The following is a 23,112-nucleotide window of genomic DNA, read 5'->3' as shown; positions in this document are numbered from 1 at the left end:
CTTCCAAAGTACTGTATTGGGAATGCAATTAGAGGATGGGTGGGTCTGTGCCCTGAAGGCCACACCCCTTTTCGACATGCATTGCAAGACATGTAAAAAAGGGATGGAGCTTCAGTTGCCCAACTGCCCAATTTTAACTTTTTTGAGATACGCACACACACCATGGTGCCCTAGCAAGGGCCTAAGTTTGGCTCTGGAATGCTTGTCACTCCAGAAGCAAGCCGTTTACCAAAATACTGGGAGGAAAACCTGTGTTCTAATCTCTGAAACAGATCCTGGCTCAATGTGTTGTGCAAACCCAGAAAACCCGCACTGAAGCTGGTGCACCAGACCTTGAACCATAAACTGGCTAAATAGGCTAGCTTCATACAACATGCTGAGCAACAAAAAAAGCAAACCAATGTTAACTAAGTTTAGCATGTGAGAAAGCAGTCCCACAGTCTCCAGCTGGCTTGGTTAAGGGTATTGTACTGATACAGTAAATCTGTTCTCCAAGCCATTCATGATCACACTTTTTCTTCACATTTATAATAAATGTGTGTGTGTGTGTGCGTGTTTGTGCATTATTAGTTTCTCTTAAATCTCCTCTCAAAAATGTGTTTTCTTCCCCTGATTGATTTTGTGATTGGTCTTTCCAGCCATCGTTCCATCTCTGACCTGCAAAGTACAAAGTGTTTCACGTTGCAGGATTTTCAATTTTGGGATACTGTCAGAGGTCTATGGCCAAAAAGGTCAATCACAACCATGTGATTGAACTCTGCCTGTTTTTTATTTTAACCCATATGCTTATTGTTAAAATATTGAAATACAAAGGAAGTAAAACAAAAGGCGATACAAAAAAAGACTGCTACATTAGAAGAAAAATTATCCTCCCCTTCCCTTCCATTTGTCTGGTTTTTCTTTGGATCATATAAATCTTTCGCCTTTTGCTCTGCCTGTTTTTTATGTGCATCGTAGAGCTTCAGTTGTACCGCCGTGGTTGCCATCTTGACTTTTTTGACCTTACTCTGCAGACCCCTGTGGTTGTTAGAAGAAAGCAGCCACTGTTGTGAAATTGGCTCCATTGATTACTCTGGTAAAATCTGGTTGTAAAATTTGACTAGAGAACAAGTAAAGCAAAACTAGGAATAGTGACAGGGGCCCCTTGGACTTTGCTGCCCTCTGGGAATATTTTCAAAGCAACCTCAAATGTGTATGAAGGAAGGAACCATGTTTAAACCTGTCCACCTTCAAGATAATTGAACACAAAAGTATCAAATATAGCTGCAGTCAGACTCCCCCCAGTTACAAGGTGAATCCTTTACATTCATATTCTAAAAGGTCAGCAAAAAGTGCCTGTTAAATGGGAATTGCATTCTGGAAAACAGTGATTCCCTCAGAAAAGGGACTGCAGTGCAGGGGTGTCCAGGGGATAGGGTCAAACAAATCCAGATGAACGCCACGGCTACGTGGACTTTTTTCATACATGCACCCGCATTCTGCAGACACCCCTGCTGCTCTGTGGGCTCTGTCTTGTTCTTTTCTTCCCTCAGTTTCTATTCCTGCTAAATTTATGTCCATTCCAGCAAGTATTTGGTGAATTTAACAGAATACCGTGGACAGCCAAGAAAACAAACAAATGGATCATCAAACAAATCAACCCTGAGTTCTCACTCAAGGCACAAATGACCAGGCTCAGATTATCCCACTTCGGACATATTATGCAAAGTCCTAGCTCTCTGGAGAAGGTCTAATGCTGGGAAAGGTGGAGGGAAAGAGAAGAGGACGACCAGCAGCAAGATGGATAGGCTCAGTTGCAGTGGCAATGGGGGCACCGTTGGAAGAGCTGAAGGGCCAGGTTAGGGACAGATCATCATGGAGAAAATCTATCTTTGGTCGCCAAGAGTCGATAATGACTTAATGGCACATAATCAATCAATCAAAAACCCAACACTCTAGGAATAGAAATAGACAAGGGGCTGGGATAGAATGAAGCATGAAGAACAGCATAATTCAAGAAAGGGGAGGAGGAAGAGCAGAAGGTGGCATCTTAAAAGAGTAAAAATTTGGTTCTTTTTGGTCACCTAAAGCCTTGTGGATCTCAGTCTGCTTCATCAGCTATAACTCATTTCAATCCACAAGAGCATCTGTGATAAAATAATTCTATTAGTTAGGCGTTTGGGTGCCGAAAGTCTCACTGTTTGTTTGAAAAGACTTAATATTGCTATGTCTTTGGAAATCCATTTGTAGTTCCCCCATGTAAAGGCTAAATTCACATAATAGATTAATCCCAGCTCCTGTTTTAGCAAAGTGAAGAACTGTGTACATATAACATAGTTTCCCCACCCCCCACCCCAAGAATCAATCATATTATGGCTTAACTAGATGGTTTGATTGACATAAATGCTAAGAAATGCTTGGCTTCCCACAACACCGGATTGCAAATTATCCAGCCTCATTTTTGCTTTGTTTAATGTGTTGTGCAACTTCAGTTAAAGAAGTAGACTCCAGTTGTCTTGAGGGACTTGAGTTGGCCTGGTTAGAAAATGGTAATGATGTTTCTTCTGAATGAATTATGACAGCATCAGGTAATATTTAAGGTGCTTATTTTCAAAGTATCCCTTTTTAAAAAGAAATGTTGAATTGGAATCCCAGATATGAATGAATCACTTTGGTAAATTTCAGCCCCTTGTGTTGAATCTGATATGGCAGGAGACAATAACCACCCCCAAACAACTGGCCACCTTGAGGCCTCCCTCAGCTCGCAGTGCCCAACACAGCCTATTTCGTACTGTTCTGTTACGCACCATGGAGCTCACATAAGTCTTTGTATGAAGGAGGGAGGGTAGCAGAGTGAGTGGCATGTTCTTCCACAGTGTCCCTATTTACCAAGCCATTGTGTTCCCTCAAGATCTCCTTTGATAGCACCCAAGGCAACAGCTCTCAGGTTCTGTTATGACTTGCATGTCCCCAACCCAAAACTCTCTGTGATCTTCAGATCAGAAACAATGGTTCAGTCTGCTACTGAACCAAGGACTACTTATGTTCCTTTGCCATCACTGAAGATACTACCTCATCTTTCCTTTCTCCAGATATGCACTTTGTTGCTCATCAAAAGCAGAGTCTATCAGGGAAAGGGGGGTGAGGATTTGGGATCCTTCACACTGGAACCTGCAAGGGAATGTTCATGAGTTCCTGGGGTCCACCTGAAGAGAAAACACCCCTAATTTGCTTCATAGCTGTATTGCCCATACGATTTCACTTGCTTCATTCTATCATTTGAATCCCCCCAAAAGGGTATGCTGTTTACAAGAGTCAGTCAGATATTTTCATTAAAAGATGCAGAAAATGGAAATGGAGAAATAGTCTTTGAACTGCAAGGGGGTTCCAGCTGTGGAGCCATCTTTCACCCGATGCCTTTTAAACATGTTTGGTCTGCCAGAATCAGTAGAGATGGTGCTGTGAAGGATTTCACTTGCTAACTTCTGTGGCCCAAGCTGCTGCATTAAAGCAGGATTCACTTATTTTTCCTAAGTAGCTGGTACTCCATCATTGCAACTTGGCTTAATTGAAGTCTCATCCAAGCAAGGAAGCCAAACCTCATTTATAAAGACAAAAAAGTTACAATTACATCTGAAATACAATCAGACAATAGTATTACAACTGTAGTAGTATTAACCTGGTGGCTGCCAGCATTCTCTTTTTCTATAGCACATCCACTGAACCAGACCTATTACCCAGAGATGATTCCTGACATCCCCCTTCAGATATCAGGATATCCTCTCATGTAAAGCGCATTGCAGTAGTCCATTTGGGAGGTGACCAAGGCATGAGTGACCATGAGCAGTGCCTCCCAGTCCAGGAACAGGCTCAATTAGCACACAACACGAAGTTGCACAAAGGCCCTTCCAGCCATGGCTACCATCTGTTCCTCAAACAGGAGCTGTGAGTCCAGGAGGACCCCCCAAACTGCACACAAGTTGTGTTTGGGGTAGTGCAACCTCACCCAGAACAAGAGATGGAAAATCCCCAGAATCAGGGGGCCCTAATACCCAAAGCCAGTCTTGCTAGGGTTGAGCTAAAGCCTGTTGTTCCCCATTCAAACCCCCACAGCCTCCAGACTCTGAGTCAGAACCTCCACGGCATTACTTGGGTGGCCAGGGGTAGAGAGGTAAAGGTGCATATCATCAGCATACTGATGGTACTTCACTCCATGCTGCCAGATGACCTCACCTAGTGGCTTCATGTGGAACAGGGGCAGAGAGAGTAGCATTCCCTCTAGAACCTCACACAGCAGAAGCTGGACCTCTCACCAATCAACATCAACTAGAACCAGCCCTGGAAGAAGAAGAACCAGCAAAGCACAGTGCCACCTACTCCCAACTCCCAGAGCAGATCCAGAAGGATATCATGATCAATGGTATCAGAAGCCACTGACAGGTCAAGAAGAGCAAGGATGGATATACCATTCCCATCCCACTCCTGCCAGAGGTCATCAACAGGTGCAATCAATGCTGTTTTGATCCCATACCTATGTCTGAAACCTGATTGAAAAGGGTCCAGATAATCTGTGACTTCCATTCTCTGGAGCTGCCACCTTCTCTACTACCTTCCCTAAAAAGGGAAGGTTGGAAACTGGATGAAAATTGTTCAATACAGTTGGGTCTAGCAATGGCTTCTTGAAGAAGGGGTGAAGCACTGCCTCTGTAAGAGATGACTGGGAAACAGGGTCAACCCCAGGCAGCCGGAATGCAACCCTGGAATGAAACATTGAGGCCACGTTCCCTGCGAGCGACCTCCCCATCTCCCACCATACTTCCCATATCCATCACCACAGAGATGTTCTGGCCTGCCCCAAGCCCCCAGTAATTCCTTCTTCGCCCAACCCATATCAGCTGGCCCTCAAGTCAGAGGACCCCCACTCCATAAAAATCACAAAACCAAACACACCTGGGTGCTATCTGGATTCCCAGGGCACTTCTGCTCCCACACTCAGCACCTCCAGTTATCCCAGACAGCATCCCAGTGCAATCAAACATCCACCCTCCACCAGACAGCCTGTATTGGTGAGGGTACTCAGTCCTCCATCCAATTTGAGGACAATCCAGATTGCTGCCCCACTCCCAGCTCTCACCCGGGGGAGGCCTGACAGTCCCCTACAGCTAAGGAGGAATCACCCTCTACAAAACCACAACTCACCATTAGATGCCCAGTCTGTATCACACCAACTACAGTCTACCTGGTCTGAGTTAGTATTATAATTTATTTACTTACTCAATTTTTAAGGCCACCACTCACAAAGCAACTCTGGGTATCTTATATATGATTAAAAAATCAGTGTACGAAATAACAGATAAAAACATACAGATTCAGGGACGATTAACTCCAAGAACACATCTAGGCAAGTTCAAACGATATCCTGGCCCAGTGCCTGGGAAGGGGGGGGAGAATCAGGTGTTCAAGGCCCCATCAAAGGCCATCAAGGTCTGTAGGAGCCAACCTCTGAAATAGACATTGAAGATGAATCTATGGCATGAAATATCTTTATCAGATTTGCATAAAAACTTACAAAAAGGAAGAGAGATGAAAACTTATCCAATGTTTCCATTATTAGCAACATCTGTTTGTTGAATGGCCACTCTTAATAATTATTTTTCATTACTGAAAGATGTAGATGTTGCTTTTTGATACAAAATAATCTCAAGACAGTTTACGATAATATAATTGTCACTATTCTTTGTGTTTAATGTCTCTGTTTACTTTAATATTGATTCAGTATAAGTTATTTTATACTGGTTGACTCAGTTCATACAACATGCTTGACCTGTGTACTAAATTATCCCATTTTCTGGGCCACAATATTTTGAAATATAAACTAGCAAACTAGTAAGCTTTGCACCACAAACTGAGCCACACCTAACCACGATTTACATGTGCAAATGCATTTTTTTGCTTTTTCATTGACTGGGTTAAATTTAGCCTTGGCTAACTAATTAACTCAGTTGGCGGAGTTAACAGAATATACACAACCATAAACTAGCTAATTGGATGGGTTCACACAACATGCTTGACCCACTCTAGTCACCATTATAGCCAATTGTGTTGTGTGAAACTACCGAGTCAGGCTATAGATTCAGCTACCCCAGGACTGCCAATGTCAGATTCCTCTTGACTGCTTCAAACTTGGCTGAAGCTTTCTAAACACTTAGCACAACACAGCTGTAAAGAATTCTTATTGGCCATTAGGAATGACGTTCTTTCAAACAGTTGATAGCCTTGGGACAGTTAAAGCTGCAGTCATACCAGCTTAAGCAGTGTTTCTCAACCTTGGCCACTTGAAGATGTGTGGACTTCAACTCCCAGAATTCCCCAGCCACACATCTTCAAGTGGCCAAGGTTGAGGAACACCAAGCTTGAGTTTAAATTCAACTCTTTGTCCTAAGTGTTGGTTTTACACTTCCCCTGCTTTGTGCTAGATGGCAGTTGGTTATTTTCATTCTCCATGCAGTATTCCTTCCCTGGGAAATTAGCTCCAATTTATCTCCCAGTCATCACCAACTAGCAGGGGCTTCCTGGAATTTTAGACTGTTTTTTTCCAGGTGATGTAAAGGAGTGGACCTACAGACATTTGCTTTCAAATCACAGGTTCTTCCACTGAGCTATAATTGCCCTTAACCATGAATATATGTAAATGATGCACTTCATGCATTAAGGAAGTGAGTTATGGTCCGGTGCAAGTTAAACAGGCTTTAAAGTTTTAAACTTTAAAGTTCAACAATACTTGTTTTAGCCTTTGTACAGTTAGTTATCTAGGTCTGAGTCGCTCTTAAAGCAAGGGTGTACACAACTGATTAAACTAGGCCAGTTAAAGACCTATTACTGTAGCTGCATTCCTGCTTTACTTGGTTAACTTGAACTTTTCATCTCTCACTCTCTCTCTGTTAACCTAGGATGTCGGGCAAACCCAATCATATTGGTTAGATTAGGTGGAATCTATTGCAGAACCTCCCCAAATGGTTTAATTCAACATCCAGGTTAAGTGTGTTATATGAACTCAGCAACTGAATCATCACGATCTCAATGTATGAGATCATGGACGGAAAGGGAAGAGTGGAAAGGGAAACCACTCCCTACCCTAAAGTGGTTCTGAGGTCCAGCATCATGATTCCATCATGGGAAACCAAGGCCACCACCTGGCTGTGGTTCCTATACCATTCGATGAGAAAGTGAACAACTCTTTCAAAAACTCCACTCCCCAATGGCTGCTGAGTAACAGCCTGGTTGAAACCCCAGAGACAGGATTGGTTGACTCAGTAAGAACCATTGTTACATGGCTAGAGGGCAAGGTGATGGGCTGTAAAACATTATTTGCTCTCCTGGGGATGGTCCAGACATCATAAGGGGCCCAAGGAAAGGTAAGTTCAGAAAAAATAGTGGTATCTCAAGAGCTGCTTGGCGACCTTGGCTGAATACTAGAGGTTTGGCTCTTGCTGCACCCATAGCCTGAGTAGTCCCAGCACTGTGGGACTGAATTGGTCCCAAGAGCCAGAATTCTTCTGGTTCACCCGTTCTCAAGAGTAGAGGAAATCTGCTGAGGATCTCATCCTGGCCCTAAGGTTTTTCATTGTTGGATAGTTGTATTAATTGTCCATCTTTGGGAAGCCACAGCTCCTTTTAGGAACAATGGTTATGGTTAACATTTCCAAGGGAATTGCAACGAGTGTGATCAGCCTCAGCAAAAATCCAGAGAGCATTTTGAAGATCAACAGATTTATCAGGGCAGATCTGCACAAGCTTCAAACCTGTTTTTTGTGAAGTATGAGAGTGACATTGCTCTGACATTGGGGATACATGTGTTGTATCTCAGGAAGTCAGCCCTGGCACCCAAAAGATGCTTCTTCTGTTTCTTAGAGCCGTTTTTGCTGTAGGTTCTTAACATTGCTTGGCTCTTCCCAAGAGAGCGGTAGGCTGACCTTACCGGTGTTAGCAAAACATATTTTCCTCATTGTGGGGGAGCAGGAAGGAGGAGAATATTTTGAGGATGCTGACTGACTAATGAATGGCCACTGCATGCTTTCCTTCCTATTAAGAATTAGGACCCACCTCCAGGAAACTGCCAATGACTGATCAAGGCTGAGAGAGAAATACACAAACTTATATGTAATGGCTCTATGGGGATTTAAGGAGGAGAACATCTTGTTCATCAGTATAAGACTACTTACATCTTGGAGGGGGATGATTTGGCCAATGTTATGCAATCAAAACAAAATATTGGCATCGTCAGGAGCTGTTGTGCCAACAGAAACTACAAACAGGGAAAGAGTCCTCTAGATCTGTGTTTCTCAACCTCAGCAACTTCATGCCAGCTGGGAAATTCTGGGAGCTGAAATCCACACACCTTCAGGTTGCTGAGGTTGAGAAACACGGATCTAGATGATTAACCACTAGGGATCTTGCCACTTTTAAAGGAAAGAGCACGCTAGTCTGACAAGCAAAAGTGCTGGGTAAGGCTGAGCCCACATTTAGCAGCCTTGGAAAAGGACCCCAACTTTCCCATTACACCTATGGAAACAAACTACGTCGGAACAGGGTCTTCTGCTTCTGAAAGCTGCAAGCTAGTTCGGTGCCCCAAGACAGGCTGAAAACGTCTGTCGTTTTCCGAAGAGAGGGGACCGGCTAGGCCCCACAAGAGGAATGTTTCAGCCACTCCGTCCCACCACCTGCTGCGTGAGGCGCTTTCCCTGCTGCAACGTGAGAGCGGACCTAAGCAACGAGCGTGCTCGTCTCCGAGCCTTGGCGATGGGGAAGGAAGGCCAACCTGAGGAGCTCTGCTGCCCTCTGGTGGTTTCCCAAATCTTACCCAACTCTCCAAGAGAAGAGAAGAGAAGAGAGGAGTTCTTACTGAACTCTACTTAGCTGCGGGCGTTTGGCGCTCGGCCGGGAAGCGGGGGGCTCCCAGATGTTCTGTCTTTGAAGGGAGTAGACATCCTGGCTGGTCAATCCAGTTTCTGTCCGTGGCGGCAGCGGCAAAAGGGATGTGCTACGGGCAGGCAGATGTTCTCACTTTCGTTTCCGCCGCTCCAGATTGCAGAAATGAAAGTGAAAGATGGAAAGAGTCCGAGCGGAGAAATGGAAGAGGAGAGACGCATCTGCAAGAACTGGTAAGGAAGCCTCGACGCTAGTTGCCCCTTCCGACGCAGCGGTCTGTCCTCGGAGCAGGCAGATGGGCTTGGTTGTAGCCAGGGTGGCGTCCTTCTGTTGCAGAATCTGGACTTCGCTGATTGGCGGCCGGCTGGAGAGAGGGAGGGGGGGGAGAGAGAGAGAGAGAAGAATCTCTTTGGAACTGGGGTGGGCGTGGCCTAGGACGCCCCGCCACGAAACGCTAGCCCGGGGTTTCTCAAGCTTGGCAACTTTCAGACGTGTGGACTTCAACTCCCAGAATTCCCCGGCCAGCAGCCGCCTCGCTGGTTGGGCTTTTTCGATGAAGGGCAGTTTCTGTGCCTAGCCTGGCACTGCTGGGGTTTCTGTTAGTGACCGAGGGTCATTTTTAGCTGGTTGGTGTCCTTCATGATAGAACAGGTAGGGCTTAACAACAACAAAGGGAATGATAGCAGTGCAAAATGGCAGTGATGAGTAAGGAAAAAGATAGAAGAAAAAGGTAAATTATTTTGTATTTATTTTACAATATTTAGACTGGTGTTTCTCAACCTTGGCGACCTGAAGCTGTGTGGACTTCAACTCCCAGAATTCCCCAGCCAGCATGGCTGGCTGGGGAATTCTGGGAGTTGAAGTCCACACAGCTTCAGGTCGCCAAGGTTGAGAAACACCGATTGAGACACTGTGCAGCGGATAACCAAAGGATAAAAATAGCAACCATATAAAAACAGAAAAAGCATCATCACGGTAGAAACAACAGTATTTTTGACTGTCACCCACACTCATCCCAAATCAAAAAAACACTTGAACTGGGTGTTCTGCAAAGGACTGCAAAGTGCAAGGAGGGTCAGGGCCCAGGGTACCTTTGCGGGAAGAATATCCCAAAGTGTGGGGGGGGGCTACTGAAAAGGCCTGCCATCAGCCCCCCACCCACTACTTCCTGTGGAGGCGGGGAACCTTCAACAGGCCTTGTCTAGACGTTTAGACCAGAGAACAGAATCCCATTTGTGAAGGCTGTTCTTGATATTGGGAATTATTGGGGATTGGAAATATATATTTATTTATGTATTCATAAATATTTTATATATATATAAATTTATATATATGTGTGTGTATGTGTATGTATATATATATGTATGTGTGTGTGTGTGTGTATATATATATATAAATTATATAATATATATTATATAATAATATGTATATATATATAAATATTTTATATTTATATTTATAAGTGTGTATGTGTATTTCTCTTGCTTTTCTTCTACTCTCCTCCTACATACGTGACCTTGAGGAAAAATCCAAATATTCGGTATGTCAGTCCAAAAATATTCTTTTAGTCGAATCTGGTCACAGTTAATCTTTTGCTCAATAACCTGTGGCTGTACAAGTATTAAAGAAAACATGAACTGTGAGCAGATTTGATTAAAAGAATATTTTTAGAGAGATCTAATTTCTAGAATTTTCGTCCCTGTGTTGAGTTATCCTGCTAATGCAACTGCCTCAAAGAATTTTAAATTTCTCAATTGCCAATACTTTTATTTATTTATTTATTTATTTATTTATTTATTTATTTATTTATTTATAAATAGATTTCCATCCTGCCTTTTCTCTCGGAGGAAAAGGTGGCTTACATAGGGCTCTCTCTTCATTTTATCCTCATAGCACTAACCCTGGGATGTAGGCTGGACTGGGAGCGACTGGCCCAAAGTCATGTGTTGAGTTTCCATGGCTGAGGGTTGACTAAAACCTGCTGCCCCTGGTTCAACACCTTAACCATCCATGTTGAAAAATTGTGTTATCATTTGAAAATGATCCTGTACCTTGAAATGTCTTCAGTGTTTGAGAAAGAATCTCCAAATTCTCTTGATGTAGAGTGTCAGCCAAGACTTTACACAACATGCTTAATCTGGTTATTGAATTAACCAATTTTCTGGATTTACTGTATGAATCTGAAAGAACTGTGGTTATCAGATTAAGTTGCTGGACTAGATACAGCCATGGAAATTAATTGGGTGATTTCGGACCTGTCATTCTCTGAGCTCACCTTACCTCACTGGACTGTTCTTGTGAGAATAAAATGAAGGGCTGTACCCATGTAAACTGCCTTGAGCTCTGATATAAATCCAAATTGTTATTTCCTAAAAACCTGCCCTTTCAATACTCACTTAACCAAGGTAAGAAAACCGTGCACAATAGACCACTTTGCCAGCAGTGGCCACAGGAGGCATCTGTATTTTCTTCTGTGTAACAAAGTAATGTTGCATCTGTGTATTTCTGTTCTCCCTCCCATTGCCTCTGAGTTTGTGCGATTGCTTGCACTGGGTGGGCCACATCTTCGCTATGCTGGGTTGCTTGGTCACAAGGGAAGAAGGTTTAGTATGGAGCAGTTGTGAGTAATCTGAACCCTGCCCAACTTCCTCTTGCATAGGATGCATTGGGGGAATTTTTACCTGGAATATTTTTCTCCACAGCTCCAGTTGGACCTGGCACATTTTCAAACTCACTTTTTCTTTTGCTGGTGATCCCATAATTCCAAATATGATCCCATTCTGTTCAGTTTTTCAAGAATTAGCCTCCTGATCGACAGACCCAGTGCCAAGCCCCTTTATGCAATTTATTTCCAATGTGCCATTGGGTTGCAAGGAATAGAAAGAAGAATTGGTCTATTTATACCAGCCTTTTTACCAAAAGTGAAGTTTCTGACATCAGGGTGATCTTGCCCATGGTCCTTCTTTTCTTTCCCTGCTCAGCAAGCGGGACGTGGCTGCGGTGAACTTCTCCCTCCATGAAGCTCATTGCATGCGATTTCTTGCTGTCTGCCCCAAGTGTGAGGAACTGGTTGCTTCAAAGGAGATGAAGGAGCACCTTGCCAGTGCCCACCAACAGGTACGGAGGACCTTTTGCTTTGCTAACCTTTGATAGGAGGCAGTCAGTGAGCCATTGTACCTATGAGGCAACAGGAACATGGTATGCTTAGAGATTATATTGCAGAAATACCTCTTTGATAATATTCTCCACCAACTTAAAGGAAGTTCTGGATCTCTGTGTTGCCACATTGTCAGTGGCATGGGAGAACTGAGCTGATCCTTGTAGCTATGGTCTACTCGAAACAGCTTAGACTTCTGTGTTGTTTTTTAAGATGCTGCAGCTCCACTTCCCCACTGGAAGGAACTCTTATTCCCATAGAAGGTTTGAGCTTCAGGTCCTATAATAGCAGGGCTGGCTTGATAGATTGCCACTCCCCACCCCCCTGCCCATAGCAACAGTTTTGTCAGTTTCACCCTTGACTTCCCACTGAACAAACTTTGACACTGCCTGACTATTGGAATCATTTTCTTTATGGGTGGGGTGAGATAGTGGACTATTGTTGCTGCAGGATTTGCAGGAACTTGAGGTGGGGCAGTGATTTTCCCTCCTTGTTCTCAGCACCAATTTGTTACGACCCATGGTCGAAACAATGAATGAATGAATCGAATTGAATTGTTCTCAGCACCAGATCAACAGAAACGAATACAATAATGGATAGTCTTCAAACTGCTTCTGAAAGCTTGGAGAGTGACAGTGTTGAAGTTCCCATGATTTCTATAGATGGATATTTGCAATGGGTTATTGCTTAACATTGAGGTGGACTCAGAAAACCAATGGATAATAGATTGGAGCACCCTCACCTGGCCCTCTTCTTCCTAAATCCCATCTAGAACAAAGGCTCTTCACCTTTCATTTCTAAAGCTGATTTGTCTAAAATTAACCTTCATACACCTTGCCTCTTTCCATGATGCATCTCAAAAACATGCATGCCTTCTCTGCCGTTGCCCCCGCCTTTTGGAATATTCTCCCCGCAGAAGTGCGGCAGGCCCCTACCCTCCTGGCTTTCCGAAAAGGTTTAAAGACCTGGGTCTGTCAGTGTGTATGGGGTGATATGGGCTCTACCCGTCCCTGGGGGTGGTTAGCCCCCTGATGAAGCTCCCTGGAATTACTCGCCAACCTTCCATCTTCTTGGAACCTATTTATTTTTAGGACTGTTTTTATGTTGCATTTTAATGAATTTTTATCTTGTTGTAAACCACCCAGTGTTGTTTCACAAGATGGTCAGTGACAAATTTGATCAAACAAACAAACAAATAAACAAATAAATGTAGATTCATGGGTGAGCTGTAACATTGCAGGCAGCCTCTAAAAAGAGCTCCACCTGCCTTGCAGACCAAACAGGAGCTGCTCTTTGGCAAAACCCAAAAACCTTTGGAGCAGATCAGTGCTGCATCTTGCCTTCCTGACATCCAAGGAGTGGGTGTGTCTTTGGGTATAGCAGCCGATTGCCTGCATTCCATGCTCCTCTTCCCTCTTTCAGGTCAGATGCAAGCTCTGTCACCAGATGATCCAACAGTATCTGCTGGAGCACCATGAGGTAAGGAGGGCATCTGTCCCTGCCTTTACACAAGGTTTGTGGGATGGGTACAGGTATATTCAGGTGCTTGATTTCATTCTCACCTGTGCTGGGAGAACAGGTTCTTCATTTATTCTTCATTCATCATTCAGTTATGTGTGGGCTAACATGAGCTGAAAGGGAGCCAGCTCCACCATAGTCATTGCAGTATCTCTTTCATTTCCATAAAGGGGATGAAATGCCATAAAACTCTTATGAATTGGTATCTAGGTACCTTCAGGACTACTTCTCCAATGAGAGTCAACCTGTCCAAGACATTAATCCTAGGAGAAATTGCTTGTAGTATCCTATTTTGGGAGGTGGGAAGGGCTGAGGCCAGAAATGCTGCTTCTAAGTGGTAGCACTAATTCTTTGGAACAGCTTCCCTGTGGAACAGGAGTGGCCCCATCTGGAGTAGCTTTCTGGAAGTCAGTCCAGAAGGTTTTGGGTGAAGTGAGATGTCATCAATAGTAGCTGTGGTATTTTTCTTGTGCCATGGAAGCTTTAGTTGTGTTAATGTTGTTAAATGCCAAGAGTTGCTGAGATGGGTGGTCCATAAATTTAATAAATACATGAAGTAAATAGGTGAGAGAGTGTTTCTGTTGCCTCTGATGGATGATCATTTTGAACATTATGGGGCAACACACTCAAGCTTGTTACTCAATAGTGACAGCATTTGCACATGCCAAGTATAGTTCAGTGCTAACCATGCAATGCAACTGAGAGTATAGCTAACTATAGCTAACCATGGTTTATCTGCCCCGCTTTTTTAAAAATTTGCACCCTATTTATAAGATCTCCCCACCTCATTTTGCTACCATGTCCTTAGTTCCATCTGGCTGGTGACATTCTGTGGAGGGAGCATAGAGAAGTAGACCAATCATTTTGCCTACTGCAGTTGGCACATACAAAATCAGGAGAACCTCATTTGGTAGTGACTTGGAATGTGTGCAGTATAAGCAGAACAGGGATCAGCAGTGAGAACAGGAAATCTCATTCCAGGATTGTTTTGCATCAGCTCAAGGATGTTTGAAGAGAACCATGAGGCTGCCCTTGAAGACTACTCAGAAGTTACAGGGAGTCCAGAATGTGGATAGTTATGGGTGCAGCTTGGTATGCCCATGTAACATCATTACTAGCATTGGTAACTGGTTGGCTTTCAAGTGCAATACAAGGTGCTGGTTGTTACCTCTCAAGCCCTTCCTGGCCCAGGGCTAGGATATTTGAGGGACCATCTGTCTAATTATCTCTGCCTCCCCAACAATATCAGACAGGGTAGGCATGCTCTGGGTCCCAACAGTGTAATCTTGAGGGACTCATGAAACATGCCGTCTCTGTTGCTGCACCTACCCTGTGGAACAGCATCCCTCTCCAGAAGATCCAGAGGGCCCTGACCCTGCTGGCCTTTAGAAAGGCCCCGAAGAGATCTGTGTGAGCTGTCAGTATATGTCAATATTTGTCTTGTGCCCACTGCTGTAGGTGTCATGGTGTGTTTTTACTGGTTTGCTGGATTTTTATTTTTTATGTTGTTGCTTTTAGCGTTAGTTAGCTGCCCAGAATGACTTGGCAAGTGAGTGGTGGTAGAAATGGAATAAATAAATGAAATTTGTTTGATGTTCAGTCTACTGTGCAACCCCCCAAATTAGGATAATTCAATAACTTGACATGTACTCTGTGAATCCAGTCATGGTGTAAGAAATGGCCCCTGGGAGCATTGGCCACAAAAACAGGAGCAAAAATTACAAAGGCAACTATGGATATCAAGGAACAAGAATTGTCCAAACACTACCCAGGGTGGGGGCTTTTAACGTTCCCCACCCTCCTTCCTGGTGCTTTCTTAAAAAGCCAAGTTTTTATGGCCCTCCTCAACAGATACACAATAGTGAACGTGATCTTAATGGAGATATGCAAGCTCCGTTGCCTAGGCAACATCTCCATCAAGGTCATCTTCTTTACTGTCTACAGCAACGTTTCTCAACTTTGGCAGCTTGAAGATGTGTGGACTTCAAGCTGCCTGGGGAATTCTGGGAGTTGAAGTCTACACATCTTAAAGTTGCCAAGGTTGAGAAACCCTAGTCTACAGCAAGGTAAAGACAAGCTGCCTTGGGCCTTATAGTGTTACACACATTCCCAGGCTTGGCTTATGGTCACTCATTCACACACTCATAGCCTGTTGAGGCATGCGGGTCTTGTAAGCCTCCCTTGCTTTCTACCTGGGTTTTCCATATAGGTCCAGCTAGACTAGACAAGTCATTCAGCCTTGGTCAACAGCCTGGAAATAATTAGGGACACACACAAATCACTTTCAGCCAAACACTGAGGCACCTCAGGTTCACTGGAATACATGGAGATCCAGTGAATTTAAAGTAACAGCAAAACTGTATTTGCTCTTTCTCACATGCATACACCCTCATCCACACTTAGCCACGTCCTTCTCAACTAGGCTCCCAGGCACTTACTAGAGGGATGGAAGCCAACAAGTCTGGATCCAAAAACAACTCAAGGAGTAGGTGGCCTTCAGGACCCCTTTTTATCCCCAGAAGTTCCTGCTTTGTTGATTAACAGGGATTGTTTTTTTTTCCTTGTGCTCAGGCCCAGTTTCTTTGTCTGATTCAGGTGACATTTTTCCTTTGTTTCCTTAATGACTTGTTTCCTTTTTTCATACCTCCCCAAAGGGATCTTTTTGACAAGATTCCTGGCTTTTTGTCCTCTGCTTATGTGCCTGCTTCATCTTTAGGTTATGGCAGCTTCAAGCCTAGTCTCACAGTACAGGTAGTCCTCAACTTATGACCATTTGTTTAGTGACCATTTGAAATTAGAACAGCACTGAAAAACGTGACTTACAACTGGTCCTGGCACTTACAACTATTGCAGCATCCCTGCGGTCACATGATCAAAATTTGAGGGCCCGGCAACTGGCATGTGTTTACAACAGTTGCAGGATCCCAGGATCATGTGATCACCATTTGTGATCTTCCCAGCTGGTTTCCGACAAAATCAGTGGGGAACCACGTGATTCACTTAACAACCATGTGATTCGCTTAACAGCTGCATGATTCACTTAACCGCAGTGATTTGGTTAATGACTGCTGCAAAAAATATCATAAAATTGGGTGCGATCAAGTGATAACTCACTTAACAACCACACCACTTAACAATGAATTTTCCAGTCCCTATCGTGGTCGTAAGTTGAGGACTACATTGTAGGTGAAACTGATTTGGGTTTTTGCAGCTTAGCATTTTGTGGGAATTCTGTCCCTTTGGTCAGTTTATGCTTCATGCATTGGGTGAACCCAGAAAATGGCTTTTTGTAGACTCAGACTTATGCCATGTACAAGACATCATACAAAACTAGACATCATCCACACCCCTGTGCTCCATAGCCAGCTCTGACTGTCCAAGATTCCTTCTGCAGCTCTGAGGACTTTCATACAGCTGCCAAAGCTTAACCTTTAGGTCCTATGTTCTTCCCATCCCTGCAGGCTGAAGAATGCCAAGAGCGCTCAGTTAAGTGCCACTTCTGTGAGCTGGAGATGCCATTCCTCAAGCTGCAACCTCACCTGGATGCTTGTGGCAGCCGGACCACCATGTGTTGGGATTGTGGCAAATATGTAATGCACAAAGACCAAGAGGGGCACGCGCTCACCTGCCAAGCGGGCAACAAGCTGAGGGCCCGTGGTGAGTTTCACACTTGTAGGTCTCTTGGTACCTTTGTCCATTCTCCCTCCCCATCAATGCCCTCTTGAAATGCAAGCTGGAAATTGTTGGAGATTGCCCCATCTTTTTGCACCTACTGTAGGAGCTGTTTTGCTCCAAGGACAAATGGAAAGATAGATAAGGGGAAGGCTGTTTACCTGCTACCCTGTTTTTCCCCTGGCCTATGGTTAGTTAAATGAAAGACCAAAGTGACCTTCCCTTCCCCATCTCTCCCTCTTTCTCTCTTGTGCGTTCCTTTCTTCAAGATGTAGTTTAGACAGAAGTGAGGCTTTCCTATCCTCATGTATTTCTGAATCTAGCTTTATTTTTGATATAATGAGCATCTGTTAGCATTTGCTGACAGCTGCACTAAGCCCATAATCTGCATCCAAGAGAATCGTATAATGAACGTAGTCTTTTTTTAAAAAATGGGACACACTACTTCATTGCTTAGAATTCATTCAGCATTCTCCTTATGTTTGCAAGCACATCCTCTAACAAGAGTTCCTGCTGAATTCAAACTGCCAACAGGAACCCATGTTTTCCATCTGCCACAGATCTCTGCTTGCTCTGACAGTTCAGAGGTAGAACTGCCTAGGCTAGTAAAGAGATGCTGTAATCAATCAATAAAATAAATAAGCCTATTCTCTCTTCTTTGCTTAGAAGTTTAGCAACTGGAAAGGGGCAGAATAAAAACTAAGATCCCTAGGAATGGCACATTCCTCACTGGAAGCTAGAATGAGGATTGGGGAAATCATAAGAATTTAGGGAAGGCTAAAATAAGGTAGAGTAACTTGTAGTTCAGAATGTTGTGGGAACCTAGCCACCAGGGGTGTCTGCAGCAAGGCAGGACAAGGTGTAGCAAACCCTACCCATCAGTGACATCATTGTACAACTCCTTCCTTTACGTTCCTGTGTTGTGATACTACTGCACAGCATGGCTTGTATACTGGCATCACTTTGCATGCTCAGACTCCATGAATGCACATCTTGTTCCTTGCTTACGAGGGAACAACAGGCCAGCCAGCTTGTTTTCTGCTAATAATTGCCAGCTATTAACAAACCAGTTAGCACCATTTTTAATTTTTGCCCTCCTCTACTTGGAGTTTTTAAAAAAAAAATTCTGGGAATCAAGTTGTGTTGATTGATTTCACTGGCTATAGTGCAGGTGCCCTATTAATCATTGCCATAGCCTGTTGTGTGATCATGTTAAAGCATTGATATGATTGATTTAGTTACTCACTTGTATGAATACAACATTGTGTTTTGTTAACTTTAGTGCTTTCTTTGTGTCTAGCTGAAAGTAATAGTTGATCAGGAATTTAACTTCTCTGTGAACATGCTGTTGATTTTGCTAAAACTGGGGTTGCACAACCCATTTCCAAGCCCCAGTATTTCCCAATTTATCCTAGGAAACTTAAGAGAGGGACAAAATGAATGAATGATCATATTCTCTTCCCTTACTGAATCTGTGCCTGGGTGTTGGCTTGGTAGTATTGAGGCTGTTGGAAGGGGGGCAGACCAGTCTGAAATCTCTTTTGCAGCTCCTTGGCCAGAATGTTGGGACTGATTATTGTCTTCTACCTCTCACCTTTAGGTTCTAATTTATGCCAGCAGTGTAACAATTGGTTTCCAACAGATCAATATCTACACCACTTGGTAAGAATTTTGTCCATCTAAAACTGGCCTTGTAGTGGTGGAAGTGAGGGGTGACCAAAAACCTAGAGATTTTGATGGTGATCAGTGGACACACAAATGGCCTGCATGGTTAATCCAAGCCAATTCCCTGGTCTGTTCTTTTGCATCATGGTTGGAGTAGAACTTGGTGGGGATGACAATCTGTCTCGTGAGCCGCCAGCCACACTTTCAGATAGCTTTTCTCTTTTGTACCCAACCAAGTGGTGATAATCTTATTGCAAAAGAAGGAAGGGCAATTTTATGAAAATACCAGCTATGTTTGCATGTTAACTGGTCAGTTAAAGCTCTAGCAGCTGCATTTGCAGGATGTGGAAAGATTGATTGGCTTTAACCTTATTCAATTTTCTGTAGCTTAGCATTTTCAGTAAATTCAGCTTATGGTTCACAATATATTATGTGAACCCAGAAACAAATTCAAGAACTAGGTTACATATGTTTTCCAAAAGCAGTCACAGTCAGAACATAGCTCCAGTATGTCCTCCTCTGTGATTATTGTCTGATTATGTTTCTAATCTATCCAATTACTGAAAGTTCATAGGGAGATTGCAAGTTACTAAAACATTAAAAATCAGAAAAACACTAAAACGGACAACAGTTTAAATAAACCTAAATGAAAGCGCTTAGTCAAGCTGACTGTAAAAGAACTTTAAAAATACCTGGAGAAAAAAGTTTGGGGCAGAGGAAAAAACTTACCTTCACCTTTTATCCTTTTAACTGGAGTACTGAAGTTTGAACCCAGGACTGCCTGCATGCAGACCGCTGAGCTTTGGCCTTTGTTGTGGGTGAAGGGCAATTATACTCTGGAAATGTGGGGTTGGACAGGGAGAAAGGGGGGTCCTTCTCACTCAACAATACTATTAGGTGAAAAGGAGGAAAAGGTTTTATCAGAGAACAAACTATCTTTGTCTCTGTATTTTGGGGCAATTAATTTCTGGGTCATTTCTTCCACTTTTATGATGGCTTCTTAACCTACATTTACCAAGCCTTCTTTGCAGCATCCCTTTTATGTCACCCACAGAATGAATGCAGTTCACTCTCACAGCTCCTGGGGGGTCTCGCCACCCATTCTCCCACAAAATCAAGCTCTCCTCCATCTCCATGGAGCCTTCCAACTCCAGCTCCTCCTTCTCCTCCTTGGAAGATGAAGGCTGAGAAAGATGTCCGCCCCAAGAGGAAGGACGGAGAGCTGCCTTCCATCGAGAAAGTATCTCTGAAGCCTTCAAGAAGTAAAAAGGCATCTAGCTGCCAGGCTTTTGCTTCCATCCTGACCTCCAATGGGCCGCAGGCCCTCAGTGATACGTATGACCAGCTGGTGACATGTTCCCAGTGCAACATCCTCCTTCCAAGCCCAACCCTACAGAAGCACGAGGTGAGGAAGGTGAAGACTATCGGAATGTGGCTTCAGCCAAGCAATACGGGAGCCATTTGGGACACGGGGGATTCTGAAGCAGCTGCAGGGAGGGGTCATGGTGGGACCTGCTTCTCTTGGCGAAGCTACGTGTACCTCCCCAGCAGTGCCACTAAATGGCTGAAATCCTAGTCATAGCAAGCTATTAATCTCTGTATTTAGAAAATGGCCATGGCTTATTTAGGATCCCTCAAGGCAACTGGTATCCTCTTTCTTTCAGGTGGGGGGAAGGGAAACGTTGACCAAAAAAGGTTATTCAAGTTTAGTAGCTTTTTGAAACTGAGTCTCTCTACAATGCCTTTAAAAAGGACATTTTTAAAAAAAGAGGCCGCAGTAGCAGAAGTATCCTGAGGCCAGGCATGAATTCCTGATTTCATTCCTATTTCAGAAAAAGTGCCAGCGGGCAGCTTCCCTACAAGCACTTCGACGGAGTCCACGATTCTTGGGAAAAAAAGGTACTATTATGACTTCTGGTTCGCGCCCTCCCTCTCTCCCTCCCCTGTAATTATTTAAACATTTTTTTTAATGGGGAGCACCATACAAATGTTTAAAGTGTCTCCATCTGTGCAAGGAGGCTGCACTGTGCCACTAAAAGCGCTGTTCAGAGTGCCCCCCTCCCTGTGTTGCACTGCTGGAGATTCAGAATGGTATAACAGCATCTGCTTTTCTGTCCTGCCACCACTGGAACTACAACTGGAGTTACTTTAGATAGCAACTTCCCCCCTTTTACTGTCACTTTCACTTCCAACAGTCCACAAAGCAGCTTCTAGTAATAATTTAAAAAATATAGACTCCTGGTAACTTCATGGATATGTCCATAGGGTTATTTTTCTGGCAGCAGTACAGAAGTGTTTGCCAGGTTTGTTTGTTTGTTTTTTAATTTCACACTCCAGCATAAACACTGGAACTTCCTGGTGGTTTCCCATCTAAGAACTAATCAGATCCAACCTTGTTTAGTCCTGTCAAAATCAAAACATTTATTACGGCCTTTAGACCAGAGAAGTCCTATCAATCAAGGTTGATTGCCTGGCCAATAAAAGAAAAAAAAAAAAGCTAAGTTAAAAGAACAATCCTGGTATCGCCCAGGCAAGACCAACCAAGCAACTAGAAATTCAAAAAGTGGTAGCTGCATTGACTTCCACTGCCAGGCCTCCAACAGTTGTCTTCCTTCCATGCCTCTCCAGATCCCCTTGTTCTCCTACTGAGACAGCTTTGTCTCCTTCCAAATAAAGCAAGACTGTTTAGCAATGGATGCAGCTGCCTGAAGACTGAGGGGTGGAGCATCTGTTTCATTCAGCAGTTTCTAGAGGCACATGGGCCACCCTGTGGTCGCTCTCTGTTGAAAATGGCCCCATGGTGGTGACAGTATGGAACTTATACTTAACCAAGCTCCTGATACGCAATACCTCCACTGGAGGCTCCAGTTGTGCCAGATGACAGGAGGGTACCCTGTGCCAGCAAACATGAACAAATGGGCAGGCTGCAGGGGTACCATCCACCCCAAGCACTGGTCCTAAACAAACACATAAGGCCCAGAGGTTAAGATCTTTAATCTGCATGCATTTAGAATATGTTTTGTGCATGGGTGTTTGTTTATTTTTCTCCTAAGAGCCAGGGAGGAGATGATTCCCTTCCCCTGACATTCCCCCCTCCTCACCTACGCCAAAGCTATTGTTCCCTGTTGCCCTGTTCCAAAGTATTTTTCCCTTTCCCTGCTTTGTATTGCAGAAGAATCGATGCAAGGCTCACCTGAAGGAAGTAGCTGGCAATGACATTTCTCAGTGGCTGAACTGGCCCTTTTCGTTCCAGCATGATCGGGTTCAGAAAAGTGCTTTGTAATACCCTGATCTGCCTTTTTAAGAATAAAAGAGCTACAGTTCGCAACCAAGACTGAGCCCAAGCACCCACTTGCAAGTTTACAACAAAGAGTCTTTGGAATGCAAAAGAATCAATGAGATTTGGCTGGGCTGAATGGCACACACAACATTTGCTGGACCAGAAGCACTGCAGGTCACGGGACAAAACCCTGCAAGAAAAGGTTCTTGCATTTCTCTTCTCAAGGAAGAAAGAAAAGTGTGTTGGTCTTTGAGGAGAGACTTGGCTGTCCCAAAGAAGAAAATATGAGTTTGGTGGAACACAGAATTTAAAGCATTTATAAGTTATGGGAGTCATTGCCTACACAATATCCACGTTTTAAAAATTAGTCCAAGAATTAGGAGTCAAGCAACATTAAACAGAATTATGCAGGGGAGTCTGTGAGGGGGAGGAGGGGGAGACAAAGTCAAGATGGCAGCTGTGATCATATGGTTAAAGCCACCAACTTGATTTTTATGACCACCCCCACCCCCTGTGGATGTCCCTGGTATCAGGACCACTTTTGATCTTACAGCACAGTGGATAAGCGATTGTGTGAACTGGATGGAGCTGTCAATTAGGGGCCAGGAGTTTTGGGTGGATGATTCTAGCCTCCCCCTCATCCCCATTTAGGTTATTCTATAAAGATTAAATAAACAATTTAAGTCTGTTTTCTGCCTGAAAAGGACAGAAAACAGGTAATTTATTTTTACAAATCCTGAGAAAGCAGTATGGTGAATAAGCTCTCCCCTTAAATGTTTAAACTATTTATGCACTAAAGACACTAGTTCAAGTCCTACTTGTATTCTTTCCAGCCATCACTTTCACTCTAGTCCTCTGTCCCAGGGACCTGTCAAGCATTTACTAAGCCCCAGAGAGCTTATGATGAAGTTGG

The 23,112-nt window shown here is 43.8% G+C and overlaps 1 protein-coding gene across 1 annotated transcript; it reads left to right on the top strand.

Moving 5' to 3' along the window:
- Positions 1-9,008: 9,008 nt before the first annotated feature.
- On the top strand, positions 9,009-23,033 carry XAF1 (XIAP associated factor 1). The gene is made up of 8 exons (XM_015888454.3): positions 9,009-9,140; positions 11,889-12,024; positions 13,487-13,543; positions 17,044-17,239; positions 18,855-18,916; positions 19,974-20,324; positions 20,752-20,818; positions 22,092-23,033. The coding sequence occupies exons 1-8, from the start codon at positions 9,034-9,036 to the stop codon at positions 22,133-22,135; spliced, it is 1,020 nt and encodes a 339-aa protein (XP_015743940.2). The 5' UTR covers positions 9,009-9,033; the 3' UTR covers positions 22,136-23,033.
- Positions 23,034-23,112: the final 79 nt, after the last annotated feature.

Source organism: Python bivittatus, unplaced genomic scaffold, assembly GCF_059951505.1.
Source record: "Python bivittatus isolate LINGU-HERP-01145 unplaced genomic scaffold, Pbiv_v1 ctg000690_np1212, whole genome shotgun sequence".
Classification (NCBI taxonomy): Eukaryota; Metazoa; Chordata; class Lepidosauria; order Squamata; family Pythonidae; genus Python; species Python bivittatus.
The sequence above is the reverse complement of the archived record's forward strand: the minus strand, read 5'-3'. Positions and strand labels throughout refer to the sequence as shown.

Coding starts and splice junctions, on each gene's coding strand:
- XAF1 (XM_015888454.3), top strand. CDS start 9,034: ATGTTCTCACTTTCGTTTCCGCCGCTCCAGATTGCAGAAATGAAAGTG. Junction 9,141..11,888: donor AGACGCATCTGCAAGAACTG/GTAAGGAAGCCT, acceptor TTCCCTGCTCAG/CAAGCGGGACGTGGCTGCGG. Junction 20,325..20,751: donor CAACCCTACAGAAGCACGAG/GTGAGGAAGGTG, acceptor TTCCTATTTCAG/AAAAAGTGCCAGCGGGCAGC.